The following is a 16,758-nucleotide window of genomic DNA, read 5'->3' on the forward strand; positions in this document are numbered from 1 at the left end:
TCCGAACTCAGCTGTGGTAATTCTGCGTCCAAGACTAGTCACTGCTAGGATATTGCTACAGTGTCATTGTTATGAAGTTCAAGTTATAGTCAGCTAAGCTTTCAGCCATAGCTATACAGAATGCTTCTTGATCCAAACAAAACAACACCTTTATCTTATCTCTTTCTCACTGAACACTAGTCAAGTTAAATTTTAAAATTTAAAATTTGTGTTCCTGGCACTTAACCCATAATGTACAGTTGCTGCACAGGAAAACCAAGTGTTCAATAAGAAGGCCGAACCAAGAGTAATTACTTCAGGGATGTCTGGGTGGCTCAGTCGGTTGAGTATCTGTCTTGATTTTGGCCCAGGTCATGATCTTGGGGTCCTGCAATCAAGTCCTGCTTTGGGCTCCAACATCTGTGTGTAGTCTGCTTGAGATGCTCTCCCTTGCTCTCTCTGTCCCTTCCTCAGCCAGTCTGTCTGTCTCTCTCTAAAATAAGTGAATAAATAAAATCTTTTTTTAAAAAAAGTAATTATTGGGACGCCTGGGTGGCTCAGTGGTCGAGCGTCTGCCTCTGGCTCGGGGCATGGTCCTGAGCCCCACATCAGGCTTCCCTCAAAGAGCTCCCCACCCAGGCCGTCTTCTCCTCCATTGTGGGGCGCCCCTAGCACTAGGGCATGATGGTCGGCATGGGCCAGAAGGACTCCTACGTGGGCGATGAGGCCCAGAGCAAGAGGGGCATCCTAACCCTGAGTATCCCATCGAGCACAGCATCGTCACCAACTGGGACGACGACATGGAGAAGATCTGGCACCACACCTTCTATAACGAGCTGCACATGGCCCCCAAGGAGCATCCGGTGCTGCTGACTGAGGCCCCCCTGAACCCTCAGAGCAACTGTGAGAAGATGGCCCAGATCATGTTCAAGACTTTCAACACCCCAGCCATGTACGTGGCCATCCAGACTGTGCTGTCCCTGTATGCCTCTGGCCACACCACTGGCATCATGATGGACTCCAGTGACGGGGTCACCCACACAGTGCCCATCTATGAGGGGTATGCCCTCCCCCATGCCATCTTGCATCTGGACCTGGCTGGCCGGGACCTGACCGACTACCTCATGAAGATCCTCATGGAGTGTGGCTACAGCTTTACCACCACTGCCGAGCGGAAATCATGCGTGACATCAAGGAGAAGCTGTGTTATGTGGCCCTGGACTTTGAGCAGGAGATGGCCACCGCAGCCTCCAGCTCCTCCCTGGAGAAGAGCTATGAGCTGCCCAACAGGCAGGTCATCACTATTGGCAACGAGCGGTTCCGCTGCCCAGAGGCTCTCTTCTAGCCTTCCTTCCTGGGCATGGAATCCTGTGGCATCCATGAAACTACCTTCAACTCCATCATGAAGTGTGACATCGACATCCACAAGGACCTCTATGCCAACACAGTGCTGTCTGGTGGGACCACCATGTACCCCAGCATCGCTGACAGGATGCAGATCACTGCCCTGGCACCCAGCACAACGAAGATCAAGATCATCGCACCCCCTGAGCACAAGTACTCTGTGTGGATTGGGGGCTCCATCCTGGCTCACTGGCCACCTTCCAACAGACGTGGATCAGCAAGCAGGAATACGACGAGTTACTTTAGTTGTGTTACACCCTTTCTTGACAAAACCTAACTTGCGCAGAAACCAAGATGAGATTGGCATGGCTTTTTTTTTTTAATTTTTGTTTTTGGATTTATTTTTATTTTTATTTGTTTTGTTTTGGCACTTGACTCAGGATTTCAAAACTGGAATGGTGAAGGTGACAGCAGTGGGTTGGAGCGAGCATCCCCAAAGTTCTACAATGTGGCAAGGACATTGATTGTACATTGTTCTTTTTTTTTTTTTTTTAATAGTCATTCCAAATATCTGAGATGTTTTGTTACAGGAAGTCCTTTGCCTTCCCAAAAGCCACTCCATTTCTCCCTGCAGGGAATGGCCTGTGCTCACCTGAGTCCACACAGGGGAGGGTGATAGAATTCCTTTTGTGTAAATGATGTAGTCCAATTTTTTTTTTAATTTTCGCCTTAATAGTTGTTCTTTTTGCTTTATTTTGAATGGTCTGCCATCAGGGCCCCGTTTTTTGTCCCCCCAATTTATGAAGGCTTTTGGTCTCCCTGGGAGTGGGGCTGAGGCATGGAGGCATCCAGGGCTTACCAGTACACTGACTTGAGGCCAGTTTAATAAAGTGCACACCTTAAAGGGAGAAAAAAAAAAAAAAAGGAGCCTGCTTCTCCTTCTGCCTATGTCTCTGCCTCTCTCTCTGGGTCTCTCATGAATAAACAAAATCCTTTTAAAAAATAAATTAAATACATAAATAAATAAATAATTATTTGAACATGTTTGTGAAAACTGGGGTCAAGGATTTCCTAAACTGACAAACCTATGACCAGCAACAAAAAAGGGCAAGAATTTTAAAAAACAAATTGATTTAATACTGTACCTCATTTCTCTGACTACATTCAGGCTTCAGGATGAATTAGAAAGTTCATCCCAGGGGCGCCTGGGTGGCTCAGTGAGTTAAGCGTCTGCCTCCAGCTGAGGTCATGATCCCACGGTTCTGGCATCAAGCTCCCTGTTCAACGGGGAGTCTGTTTCTCCCTCTCTCTCTGCCCCTCCACCCACTTTTGTGCACATTCTCTATATACATAAATAAATAAAATCTGTTTTTAAAAAAAGAAAAAAAAAAGTTTCATCCCAGCTCTCTGGGACATCAGATGGTCATGTCACATTCGAATGAGCCATGCTGAAGTCTGGGCCGCTCCCACACTGTCCACCACTAGGTCCTACCTGCAACACAAGAGTAGAGTGGCCACACACAGGGCATCTCTATGGCTCTGGGGAATGTATCTGTACTTAGATATTTTTTGTAATTGTGTTTTATAATGTACAAACCCCAATACAGGCACCGGCATACAGCAAGAGCTGGACAAATGCTGCTGAAATGGAATTAATCAGAAATCTCAGTCTGAACACCCAATGTGACAGATCTTCTAAAGGGCAAAATTTTCAGGCTTCTCATGCTGGTTCTTTTCCCACAACTCATTCCACTCAGTGCTAAAATTAAGTAATAGCACCTCTCACAGCAGGGTACATACATGTATCTTTGTTAATGTTCACATCTAACCTAGACAAGTTAAAAATTTGTATCCAAAATATGATTTAGTTAATCCTCATCATGGTTAAAGTGCTCAACAGGTTAAGTGAAACAAGCTGGAAATAAAGCCATGTGGTGGCTCTGAAACCTGAGGGTAGCTGCAGTATCCAGGAAGAACTGCCTAAAACCCAGATCTAGGGGCCTACCCACAAGAAGCCCTATACCCAGGAGGTCTTGATGGCCATCAAGGTGCAAGATGATTCCCACATGACAAAACTATGATCAAGGGTCACAACCTAAGAAAATACTGTAAAATAAAATGATTCCAAATTTCTAACATCTGTGATAAAAAGGACCAAAGAGAAGCTTTTCAAATTATTAACCTCAGAAGTCACCTCGGGGTTGTGGGACACCATGGGTGACATGTCTTTCTTCTATTTTATTTCCTAGGATTTAACAAAGGAACAAATACTTGTTCTTATAGGTGCCTGCTCCCCCCCCAAAAAAAAAATAAATAAATAAAGGGACTAGTGTCCCCAAATAGCCTTTTCTAACAAATCTATCCAATTATCACTAAGGACAGTCAAGAGCTACTTGCCTTGCATTAATCCACCTCAGATGTCCCCAAAAGAATCCCCTACTTTTTTTCCCCTCAAAGTTTTGGGGTTTAAGATGCCTGGGGTGCTGAAGTGAACAGAGAATACATTCCCATATCTGGAGGACAGCCAAAAGAGTTATATAGTCCTTTGACAGCCCATGAAGTACCTCAACTAGCCCCCTGGAAACCAGCTCCACCAAGCAATGCTAACACAACCTGGTACTACCACTTTTTAAAACCTGTGGTTTTATTACAAAAAAACTGTGGGCTCCCAAAGACCTCCAGCTGCTTACAAGATTAAAGGCAGTCTTCACCTTGGACTCTCTCAGGGCCCTTCACCTCTTCTGACTCCTGCCCCACCACTTCACCCTACACATCACTCCAGCCACAAACCTCTCCTGGGTCCCCAAATGTGCCTCAGATTTTGAGACTTCTTCCTCTGCACACTCACTTTCCCATAGGCCTTTGTCCTCGTGCTTCTCTGCCCAAATGTCACCCTTTAAGAAGAGACATCTTCCCAGCTTCCCCTGACACTCAGTTACATTCTCCTGTTCAATCCATCTTACATCTAAACATCTCTTGAATCATGCACTCTCTCCACTGCACTCTCCCCTAAACCAAAATCCAGAAACCCTCCTACGTGATCTTCCAATGGCCACTGTGACCCCATTACTAACAAATCTCTTCTGCACAGGGCAGTCAAAGAGTGAGCACACACTGCAACGTGATTACATACTGCATGATTCCCTCCTTCTATGTTTTTCTCAAGATAAAGACATTATCACCTAAGAAAGCCTACCAGGCTGGACAGACCCAGGTGTGCCTCTCCTCTCCAGCACTAAGCTCTGCATATATAGGCTTTCTTGGAGTTCTCTTAAGTGCTCTGAACTCCCTGAAGTCACAGGGCCAGTGCACAGGCCGTCTGCACTGTCTCACACTGTCCATCTCTGCTAAGGCACCACTTCCAGGGAAATACTTTCTTGACTTCCCCAGGCCATGCCAACACACCGTGTCCCCTTCCTTTGGGACGTGCTTCTCAGCTTGGAACGACACATGCATTACTGTGATTATCTGATCAGCAACTCTCCCTCGCCAGACAGTAAGCTCCCTGGTAGGAGGGACAATGCCTGTTTTTGCTTGTCACCCCGTCCTCTGTGCCTGGTACACAGAAGCCACTAAATAACTATTTGCTGAATGAATGAAAGTTCTTGACAATGTTCTTCACACTTGTTACAGGAACTACCCCCCTAAATCAGGATTCACCAATTAGCCTGTCTCTCTCCCCTCTACTACTCTGTGAACTTTTTCTAAAGCACAGCAACTCCCTTCAGCTCTATATTCCTAATGCCCAGGCACCAAAAATTTTTGTTTGAACAATCACAAAAGATACAAAGACCTTTATATGTGGTTCTGAATAAAAGTGTCTGATAGCCTACAAATTAATTCCAAATGAAACAGAGTGCTACCCTTGGAAGACCTGATTCTACATTTTATTAGAGTCAGAAGTGGTTGAATGTGGTTGTCTCTGGGGAGAGGGACCTGAGGTGGGCAATGGGAGTGTTTTACTTTCTGCCATTGTAGTGCTTTGATTAAAACAAAGGGAAAGAGAAGAAAACCTGATTTTAGTAGAAGATAGGGGAAAACCCAAGTTAACCAATCCCCCCACTATTCACTCATCCTCTCAATTTACTATATAAAAACTAGATGGCATGGCTGCTGTAACTGAGGGTTTGAATTCTTCAAACTAACTTTTTTTTTTTTTAAGTGTTTGGGGCATCTGGGTGGCTGAGTGGGTTAAGCGTCTGCCTTTGGCTCAGGTCATGATCCCAGAGTCCTGCCCACATCAGACTCCCTATGCAGCAGGGAGCCTGCTTCTCCCTCTCCCTCTGTTGTTCCCCCTGTTTGTGCTCTCTGCCAAACAAACAAACAAGTAAATAATCTTTTTTTTTTTAAGTGGGCATTTTATTACTCAGAAATTTCTAGGGCACTTCCACAGTTCTCAGTATATTTTAACCTCCAAAATATGTTTCATTAATCTCAGTATGCTTGAAGGGATGCCTTCAATAATTTTAAAACAAGATTTGCTCCAAAGGTTCAGCTCAGTGACCTGAGCGAGCTGATTAAACAGATCATACAATGGAACAACAACAACAAAAACATACAGCAGAAAAAAGCATGAAACACATGTATCAAACTGAGCATTAAGGGCCATAAAGAATATGACTTCTACTTTTTACTTTCAATACTTCTGGGTTGTTCATATGTTTTAGAAAGAGCACATCTGTAGTTTGTGTCTTTTTTTTTTTTTTAAGATTTTATTTGGGACACCTGGGTGGCTCAGTGATTGAGCGTGTCTTCAGCTCAAGGCACCATCCCAGAGTCACAGGACTGAGTCCCACATCGGGCTTCCTACATGAAGCCTGCGTCTCCCTCTGCCTATGCCTGTGACTCTCTGTCTCTTAAATAAATAAATAAAATAAAATAAAATAAAATAAAATAAAATTAAATAAATAAATAATTAATTAATTAAAATCCTAAAAAAAAAAAAAAGATTATTTACTCAAGAGAGAAATAGAGGCAGAGAGAGAAGCAGGCTCCCTGCAGAGAGCCCGATGCAGGACTCAACCGGAGCTAAAGGCAGATGCTCAACCACTGAGCCCCCTATAGTTTGTGCTTATTTTTATTTATTTATTTGAGAGATAGAGGAAGAGTGCATGAATGAAGATTAAGGCAGAGTGACAGGGAGAGGCAGACTCCATACTGAGTGCAGAGAACAACAAGCAGCTCAAACCCAGGACCCTGGGATCATGACCTGAGCCAAAATCAAGCCATCAGATGCTTACCTGACTTCACCATCCAAACACCCCTGTAGTTTGTGTTTAAAAAAAAAAAAAAAAAAATCAACAAGGCCATGCCACACACACAATTTAGTAATGAGTAACATATTTTTAACTCTTAGTAAGATTACGATCTTTAAATGTTTCAATGGGGGGTGGGGGGGCACGCGTCTGGGTGGCTCAGTCTTTTGAACATCAGCTCTTGATTTCAACTCAGGTCATGATTTCAGGGTCCTGGTATCAAACCTGGCATTGGGCTCCATGCTAAGCATGAAGTCTGTTTCTTCCACTACCACTCGCCCTACTCGTGTGCATACATCCTCTCTCTTTCTCTCAAATTAATAAAGAACATCTTTAAACATTTCAATTTTTATTTCATGCATTCACTCATTCCGTAAACTTTCATTGAGGAAGTGTTACGGCAAAGTCACCATGTGAAGCACTACGCCTTTACCAGTCTCTTGTAGAAAAGCAGTTTGGCAAAGCAGAAAAAAACAAAGCATCCGGCTTGCAAGCCCCTGATCACGCACTTAACAGCCATGGGACTTCAAGTCACAAGCTGCCAGGGTGTCACTTCACTCATTCGTAAAATGGTGATGACAATAACATACTGCATAGTAGCCATAAGGATCAAACAAGCTACGGCAGTTTATAAACCATGAAGCTTATGCACTGCACAACATTTCTCAAATGTTGTCTATTGCAATATTTAATGTTTTATTATTATGTTCTTCCTTGTCCAACTATGGGATCTACTTAGAAAGCTTAATTTCAGGTCTCAAATAAGTATACCCATCTTGGCAGCCATCTAAAGTGGAATTACTACTTAAACTATCAAGAGACATACTTTACAAAACTGGGCAAGATTCTCAAAAAACTCCAGAATAGGGATGCCCGGGTGGCTCAGTCAGTTAAGCAACTGCCTTTGGCTCAGGTCATGAACCGTCCTGGGATCAAACCCCATGTAGCTCCCTGCTCAGCAGGGAGTTTTCTTCTCCCTGCCCCTGCTCTTGTGCTCTCCCACACACACTCGCTCTGGCTTTCTCCCTCTGAAATAAATAAAATCTTTTTTTTTAAGATTTTATTTATTTATTCATGAGAGACATGGAGACAGAGAGAGAGAGAGAGAGAGGCAGAGATACAGGTAGAGGGAGAAGCAGGCTCCATGCAGGGAGCCCGACGTGGGACTCGATCCCGGGTCTCCAGGATCACACCCCGGGCTGAAGGCGGCGCTAAACCGCTAAGCCACCGGGGCTGCCCTGAAATAAATAAAATCTTAAAAAAAAAAAAAAAACTCTAGAATTAATTTTTACCGTCAAATACTCTTCTATTTCCTTTAAAGCTTCAACGTGTCCTATCAAAAGGAAAAAAAAAAGACTTTCAGAAAGAACAAGGAGAGTACTTTAATGACATAAAAGTCTCTCAAGAGAAGCGCTGCTTCACTCCTCCAGTTATAAAATGTCTCAAATAAGAAAACCCCCCCAAAAAACACACTAGAAATCCTAACAGTTATTAGAATACCAAATAAATTCACACGTTATATGGTCCTAACTAAACTTAAATGAATATAATAAAACTTAAAATGCACTCCTTATATCCAGGGCAAAAGACGTCATCATGTTTATGTGAGAACAAGTAAACAATGTAGACTGTAACCCATCAGACCAAAAGGTAAATCAAAATTTTCTACACAGTCATCTTAAATGCTCTTGAGCAGTTTCATTTCACAAGGTCTATGGCTTGCAAATGTAACTTATAAAGATATCTAGCTTTATTTGATACATTTTACAAACCAGTATTTTTGACATGTACTCAGATTAATGCAAAACAACTGTTTTTGTGGATAGTGAGGAGAACTAAATAGAGAAAATGGTCTGGAAAGCTGTCACTACCAATTCTAGCACAACCAGCAGGTTTCATCTCAAAAGGACAGCTCCAGAAGGTGCACCATTCAAGGCATTTCACCCTTCCCACCCCAATCTGCAATTTGTCTGCACACAGTACAGAGAGACGAAAAATTTTTCTTTTTTAAAGATTCTGAAAGACAGAGACAGAGACACAGCATGAGTGGGAGAGGGAGAGAGAGAATTTCCAGCAGACTCCATGCGGAAAGAGGAAATGCAGGACACGCTCTCATGACCCTGAGATCATGACCTGAGCTGAAATCAAAAGTCAGACATCTAACCAACTGCACCAAGCACCCCAAAAAACTTTTTCTCAAAAAACAGGGACAAATGCGGAAACAAAATCTGCTACCATCATAGATGATAAGAAAGAAAGGGAGAAAGAAAGAGGGAGGAAACTGCATGACGGGCACTGAGGAGGGCACTTGATGTTATACTATATGTTGGCAAATCAAACTTAAATAAAAACAAATGTAGAAAGAAAGAAAGAAAGAAAGAAAGAAAGAAAGAAAGAAAGAAAGAAAGCCAAAAAAAAAAAAAAAAAAAGATGGAGGGAGGGGGAAAAGGCAACTAGATGTAAAAACCAAGTACCAAATGTACAAGAGTGGGGTTACCCGGCCTTTCTACTAGGACATACTTTCACCTGTAGCACACCAGTTAAGAGACTCTTGAATCAGACAGGGTAGGTTTAGGCAATGTCCCTCAGGCCGATCCAAAAAAACATAAATTAAGAATCTGAAGAATGACAACCAATAAAACTGCAGACAACCAAAAGTGAGGGGCCAATGGATCACAAGAGTAGTCAGCATGAGAGTGGACACTTGGTGGCAGGCACTGGGTTAACACTATATGCACACTACCATCTAACAATTTTCCAGTAAGACAGAAAAGGAGACTCTGGGAAAATATGCTCTAATCCTCTCTGCACTACATTACTCTCCCCCAGCCTTAACCCATACCTCTATCTTCTCTGCACCTCACCTACTCTATTCCCAGGAGAGGACAACAGGAGAACCGTATGTCAAGACAGAGGGCAGAATGGAGTTACTGGCCAACAGCTTCTGATTTCTAAGGTCTTCTGCTGGAATGGGGTCACGACCGAGGAGCTTCCAAATAGAAAAATCACCAGCTCATGAAAAGTCTACATTTTGAAGATACACATTCAGGTTTATGATAGGCTCTACAATGTCTGATCCTGGAAACAAATATTATGAACATACCCCACGGGCTACCTTTATGTTGCCTATACTAGTTCTTAATCCAGCCTGTAGTGACAGAAATGGTCACATAAAGACCTCTGGGGGAGATCACTTCAATAAACAGGCAAACTGCAATCCAAGCACATGTAAGTCTTTGGAAATGAACATCTACACTGCTGAAGTAGCATGAAAGTGACAAATGACAGTAATCCAATGGCCCAAGGCCAATAAATTCCATTGCAAACAGATTTATCTGTTTTGTGCCACTGTGATTCTTGCATGGGAGGCAGTAAATAGAAATGTAACAGTCTAATTACAAATCCAAAAGCAAGCTCTTCCTACAATTTCTCATATTGTAGTATATTGTCAGTAAGAAGTGTCCTCAGCTACCACCTTTAATAATCCACTTGAAAAACCAGATCCACTAAGAGCAAATACTCACACGTTTGAAATCAGTAAAAACACAAAAATGAACAAAAATGATCTTTGATGTAACTAATAATTCAAGTAGAGATGATACCATCTTTCACATTTACCTGAATATTACACTGTGAACATGGCACAAAGTAAATGTGCCACTAGGTTTGTCCTTAAATAATAACTAAACCTTGTCATCCTTTCCTCCTTTCAGTTTTCGTACATGAACACTATTGAAATCACACAGGTTCCAAATAAAAGTGCACTGGAATGGATGTCCTAACTTTTGCTCTGGAGATGAATTTGGAGTGAGGCAGGTCCGCTCAGCATTCACTGTCATTTCGGTAAACAGTGGTCCCAACAAGATGGGATCAAGAGCATGAGCAGGGCCCTAGATACACCTCATCTGCACTACCCTCTATAAACACTGTGGTGACCATCAACTCAAAACTTTAAATGGCATATCTAGTCTTAGGACATGTTTCGAATTTTGCTGTCACTATGCAAAGGAAAATCAAGATCTCCAAATATCCTGCATTTCAAATAATCTTATTTACTTCAGCTGCTTCCTATGTGAGACTCCGATAAAAATGTATCTTTTGAGAATTACTAATATAGCTGTCAGTTATAAACAGATATTCAACGACACAGTAACACTTTGCCATATGCTGTAAATTGGATCCAAGAAATTCCATAGTATAAAATGTAGGAGCCCCACTACTGCGAGGTAATGAAGACTGAAGTGAGCCGGCTTCAGAGGACCAGGACAGGAGCAGCCACCTGAGAGCCAAATGGCAGGTAGGAGGCGCTGTTGGGGAAATTTCACTATACAAACAACTTCAATGACTACAAAAATCTCTTCTGGTTTAAGGAAGAACCGTTCAGTTCAAACTAATTATCCCAAATCATTTCATCAGACAACATATATTCATAAATTAGAGATGTACTTACTTCAATTGTCAAAGTTCATCCTTTGTTAAAATGTTGAAAGCTATCAGCATTAGAAATGTTTCCAAGTTCTGCACTGGTTCACTTCAATCCAGGGAACCGAGTTCAATCAATAATATGGAAACTGAATATACTCTATATAAATTCTCAAAATTATAACCGTAACAAATCAATTTTAATATAAAATCCTTACTGTTAATTTGTGGTTGTTACTCCCAATTGTAAACAAGTATACCTGTAACACTGTGCTTTAGCAGGTGGTAAGTGATCACTATTTGTTGAATTAATGAATGAATGACTACTTATGCTGCAGGACCCTTAGGACAGAAGGTAACTGAATGACGCAAATTTCTTAAAATGCTCAGCCTGACTCAAGGAGGACACAATCATGAAAGCCTGTCACATGATTTCATTACTTGTTTTCATTACTATTCTTTTAAAAACAAACTTATGAGAAATCAAACTAATCCTCTGCCACGTTCTCCATGCTAAAACTTAAAAGCAGTTAAATCATTCTTAAAAAACAAACCCAACAAAAGAATACACTCAAAGAGTTGCTAACATTTATGTTTGGCTGACTTCTGCCACTGAACTTCTAAAGACTTGTGTAGGCAATATCGTAGTATAAAACGTTAAGTACCAGGACAATGAACAAAAACGAAATTACAAATAAATTTACGTATTATCCGTGCTAATTATCATTTCAATCAATTGGCATTGTTACGGGTGCTTATAACAACGCGCTGAATTGGGGGGCGCCTGGCGGGCTCAGGCAGAGGAGCCTGCAACTCTTGATCCCAGGGTTGTGAGTTCGAGCCCCACGGTGGGTGCAGACGCTACTTACAAAAATAAAATCTTGGGGGGGGGGGGGGCAAAGGACTGAATGAGTTATCCCTAAGCATGCTTTCTCCGTTTCCCAAAATCACTATGAATATATTACACGTTAGTCCACAATGAATCTTGTAGCCGTTCTCACTGATTTTAACAAACTATTCACGTTAATACTTAAACGGCAAATACTAAGTCTCTTAAGAAGAGAACTCGATTATACATGTGTAGAGATCATTCAAACACGAAGCCCCTTTCTGCGTGTGCAAAGAACCATACTAAACACTCACAAAAGTAGATGCACAAGAGCGAACGGAAAGTTAAAGGGGGAAACTTCTGCGGAATGCAGTATCAATATCTCACAAAATTCCAGCCTCCTGTAGAATCTCATTTAAAGAAAAGAAAAAAACAAAAAACAAAAAACGGTTTTCGCGTGTTACCATTTCCCGACACATGAATTACATACAGCAGCTATTTAAAGCGACTTCGTTTCCAAAAGAGCGAGGAAAACCAACAGCTTACGGAGGGTTAGTATGTATCCGCCACCAGGTTTCCCGGGAGCTACTTTGTTTCACTTTGCCATGTTTAACACGAAAGCTCTCCAGGAGAGCAAGAAGTGCAGTCATTTCCAGGGATTAGCGGTCAAAAAAAAAAAAAAAAAAAAAAAAAAACCAGGGGTGTAGTGCAAACTAGAAAGATAATAACCGCCTGAGTAATTGTACCGGGGGGTGGGGGCGGGGGCGGGGGCGGGGGCTCAGGTCCGCACGGACGGCGCTCCCCCCCACGGCGTGATTAGAATCGGCCCCTAAACTTTAGCTGCGGCTGTGACTCGGCGCCTCGGTGTCAGCCGGGCTGAAATGGATTCGTGCAAAAGATGTCAGTCCGACCGAGTCAAAGTACGGTCCCGGGGACTCGATTTCCAGGTCTCTCTGCAGCAGTGACCCAAGGCTGCTGTTCGGCGAGTGGGGCGCACACGCCAGGGCCGCCAGGCAGCCCCCCGCGGCCGCTCGGGCCGAGGAAGCAGCCCCCGGGGGCGCGGGGCGGGGGCCGGGGCGGGGGCCGGGGCCGCCCACGCCTCGGGGTCCCGCCGCGCGCCCGCACGGCCCTGCCGCCCGCCCCCGCCCCCCCCGCCGCCGCCGCCGCCTCCCTGGGGGCGCCCGGGGACCCCTCCGCGCCCCCGGCTCCCGCGCGGTCCCCCGGGGGTCAACCCCTTGGCGCCCCCCGCGGGCGGCCCGGCGCCCAGCCCCGCCGCTCCCCCCGGCCCGGCGCCCGGGGCTCCGCGCGGGGCGGCGGCGGCGGCGGCGGGCGGCCGGGGCCTAGTCCGGGGCAGCGTGTCCCGGCGCCCTCCCCCACTCCCACACGCTCGCTCCGGGCAGGGCGCGCCCGCCCGCCCCCGCGCCGCCCGCCGACGCCCGGGGCTGCTCCCGCCCGGGCCGCGGGCCGCCGGCTACCTGCGGGTTGCGGAGGGCCATGGCGGCCCGTTTCAATGAGCCTCGGCGCTCGTCCGACTCCTCACGCTGCTTCCCCCGCCGCCGCCATCTTCTCGCCCGCACATACACACTCGCATCGGCCGCCGCGCCTGCGCACTGGCCGCGCGCCGCGGGGCGCGGGGAGGCCGGGCGCGCCGGGCGCGTGCTGCGCATGCGCGGCCGACAGGTGGGCGTGCGCGGCGGGAGCCGGCCTGGAGGACCGAGCCCGCGCCCCGCGGCGGAGCGAGCGGGCGGGCGGGGCGCTGGGGGCCTCGGGCCCGGGGCCCCGGGAGGCGGAGGGGCTGGGACGGCGCTGATAACCGCGCAGCGCCCGACCGGCCGGCCCGGGGTTCTCACCTGCCGGGAGGCCCCCCGGGTGCTGGGCGAGACGCGGGACCGTCCGGAGCCCGGAGGCGCGACCTGAGCTCGCCCGGGGCCGGAGCCGCAGGGTCTCTCTGCACCCGGGTCTCCCGGGAGAGCGCCGGAGGCCACCGGGGCGCGCTCCCCTGTGGGCGCCGAACACCCTTCCGTCCATTCATTCCTTTAGTCACTCCTCATTCCACAAACATTGCGCGCCCACTCTGCGCCACGCCTATCGCCAGGCGGTGCAGAAAATTCCAATAAAACACGCGTCGAGCGCTCGGCGTGGGGGGCCTGGCAAATAGCGAGCGCTCAGGAAGGGCCACCTATTGCACACCCACCTGCGCATATGCAGGCAGGTCAACTTTGGGGTCGCTGACCCCAGAAACACGGAGCTCCCTCCTTGACCACGCAGGTTGCCTTCTGATTGGGTGCCCTTTCCTGGTGAGTGACTTCAGACATGTTCCTTCTCTTTCTTCAGCTTTCTTTTCCTCACCTGCGAATGAGACTAATGCGATGTATCAGCTCAAAGGATTGCTGTGGGGATGTTAGATGAGTGTGAACAAATTGGCCAAAAGAGCCAGCCCTCAAGAAAGAAGGAAGAAGGAAGGAAGGAAGGAAGGAAGGAAGGAAGGAAGGAAGGAAGGAAGGAAGGAAAAAATGTAGCTACTGTGATTATTAGTCACACCCCTTATCATTGGTTTCACTTGTTCAAAAAACCTACACAGAGAGCCTACTATTGCCAGACCCTGTGCTAAGCAGCAAAGATCAACAGTAAGATCCATTGCTACATTCTGTAAGACAGAGGGCCTGGTCTTTTCAAAAATAGGGCACCATGAAAAAAATATCAGGGGGAGGGAGGAAATTGCTCTAGAATAAAAGAGCTAAAAACGTAACCAAATACAGTGGCGAATCTTGATGGGATCTTGGTGTGTTTTTGACAATCAGAGAAATCTCCAAGCCATAGGTGAGTTCAGTGAGTTATTGGTCATTGTAATGGTACACAACGGTCATTGTAATGATAGTGTGCACATGTGAGAGAATGTTCTTATTGTTAGAATGTGTCTGAAGAATTTAGGAATGAATGTCATAATGCCTGTGAAACTTTTTTTTAATGGTTCAACAAAAAAGTGTTTAAAGACAGGCAACTCTACATAGAAAGTAAATGAGGCAAATGTTAACAATTGAATCAAAGTGATACTCTCAACTTTTCTGTATGTTTAAAAACTATATAACAAAAAGCTGGGGAAACAGTATAATATTGTATCCATGCTATGGTTACAACAACAGAAAAATTGTATCTGCATGTGGATGAAGACAAAGGCATATGAAAACCCACTGGTGTTGGGGACGCCTGGGTGGCTCAGTGGTTGAGCACCTGCCTTTGGCCCAGGGAGTGACCCTGGAGACCTGGGATCGAGTCTCACATCAGGCTCCCTGCATGGAGCCTGCTTCTCTCTCTGCCTGTGTCTCTGCCCCTCTCTGTGTTTCTCATGAATAAATAAAATCTTAAAAAAAAAAAAGAAAGAAAGAAAAGAAAAGAAAACCCACTGGTGTCTTATGGTGGTTGATGTCTAATTTTTATCATAATGGTGCTTGAACAAAAAATTAAAATTAAATAGGACCTAGTTTTTCAAATTTTCAATCACAGAGATATTTATACATGATTTCAATACAAGAAGATAGATGGTAAAGGGAAAAGATCAGTAAGTACTACAGGCCCCACAGTGCTGAGCAGGCCCTGCTATATTTAGGGGCATTTGAAGAACCCAGAGTCAACATGGGCCTGAATTAAAATCTTGACTCCTTCACACATCGGTTATATAATGTCGGCAGGTTGCTTAACCTTTCGGTGAATCTTTTGTAAAAAGAGGCGTGGCAGGCAGAGTAATGCCAGCCCTCCTCCCATCCCAAAAATATCCATGTCCTAATGCCTGGAATCTATGAATACCTGACCTCATATGACAGGACTTTGCAGAGGGGATTACATTAAAGAACTCAAGATGAAGAGACCATTCTAGATTACCTGGGTGGGCCCATGTAAACACAAGGATCCTTATAAGGGAGAGAGGGAGGAGGTCAGAGAGGCAAACAATCAGACAAGGACATGTGGCAACAGAAGCAGAGTGTGTGTGGGGGGGGGGGGGGTTGACCTGAAGATGCTGTGCTGCTGACTTTGAAAGTGGAGAGTAGATGGGGCCAGGAGCCAAGGAATGCAGGCAGTCTCTAGAAGCTCGAAAACACAAGGAAACAGATTTCCTCCTACTTCTTCCAGAAGGAACATGCCTTGCCCACACTTTGACTTTAGTAAAACTTCTGACATGCAAAGTTGTAAAATAATCACTTGCAAATCAGTAAATTTGAGGTCATTTGTTACAGCAATAATAGGAAATTAACACAGGACATAATATCCCCTATTTTGCAAGCATGCTGTCAGGAAGAAATAAAGTAACGCTTCAGGACATGGAATATGGTGCCTGGCAAATTTTAACTGCCTTTCCTAACCACAAAGCTGGATTTTCTTCATATACCTCAATCAAAGCAACGTATCGCTACAGACTGAATTTAGTGACAGATGTGAGATGTGAGAACCCGGCTGTTTTCCTTTAAGCCAGACATTAGAGAGCTTTATAAAAATCCACCATATGGGGTGTCTGGGTGGTTCAGTCTATTAAGCATCCAACTCTTAATCTCAGCCCTGGTCTTGATCTCAGGGTCACACGTTCAAGCCCTGCATTGGGCTCCATGTTGAGTGTGGAATCTACTTAAGAAAAAAAAAATCTACCATAATGCCACTCTTCTCACCGAAATTACTTGCTTTGGAAAATAGTTATTTTTCATTAAAAAAAATGTTATGGGTCACCTGGGTGGCTCAGGCAGTTAAGCATCTGACTTCGGCTTAGATCATGATCTCGAGGTCCTGGGATTGAGCCCAAGTCAGGCTCCCTGCACAGTGGAGGGTCTGCTTGTCTCTCTGCCTCTCCTATTTCTGCTCTCTCTCTTTCTCAAATAAATAAAAATCTTTTTTTAATGTTATGTTGATGTGCAATGTCTCAAAATCTCTTAAAAATGTTAT

The 16,758-nt window shown here is 45.2% G+C and overlaps 1 protein-coding gene and 1 pseudogene across 2 annotated transcripts in view; one reads left to right on the forward strand and one right to left on the reverse strand.

The window, feature by feature from the left end:
• The window catches only part of USP10 (ubiquitin specific peptidase 10), a 73,472-nt gene extending 60,048 nt beyond the window's left edge, over positions 1-13,424 (reverse strand). Inside the window, exon 1 of one of the 2 annotated variants that reach the window (XM_041770564.1) lies at positions 13,305-13,424. In XM_041770564.1, the coding sequence (XP_041626498.1) occupies positions 13,305-13,325 (21 nt within the window). In that variant the 5' untranslated portion in view covers positions 13,326-13,424. The remainder of the gene's footprint in view (positions 1-13,304) is intronic. The other variant, XM_041770566.1, reaches the window with a different exon arrangement.
• On the forward strand, positions 551-1,827 carry LOC121499663 (annotated as a pseudogene).
• Positions 13,425-16,758: the final 3,334 nt, after the last annotated feature.

The sequence above is a fragment of the Vulpes lagopus genome, chromosome 10, assembly GCF_018345385.1.
Source record: "Vulpes lagopus strain Blue_001 chromosome 10, ASM1834538v1, whole genome shotgun sequence".
Lineage (NCBI taxonomy): Eukaryota > Metazoa > Chordata > Mammalia > Carnivora > Canidae > Vulpes > Vulpes lagopus.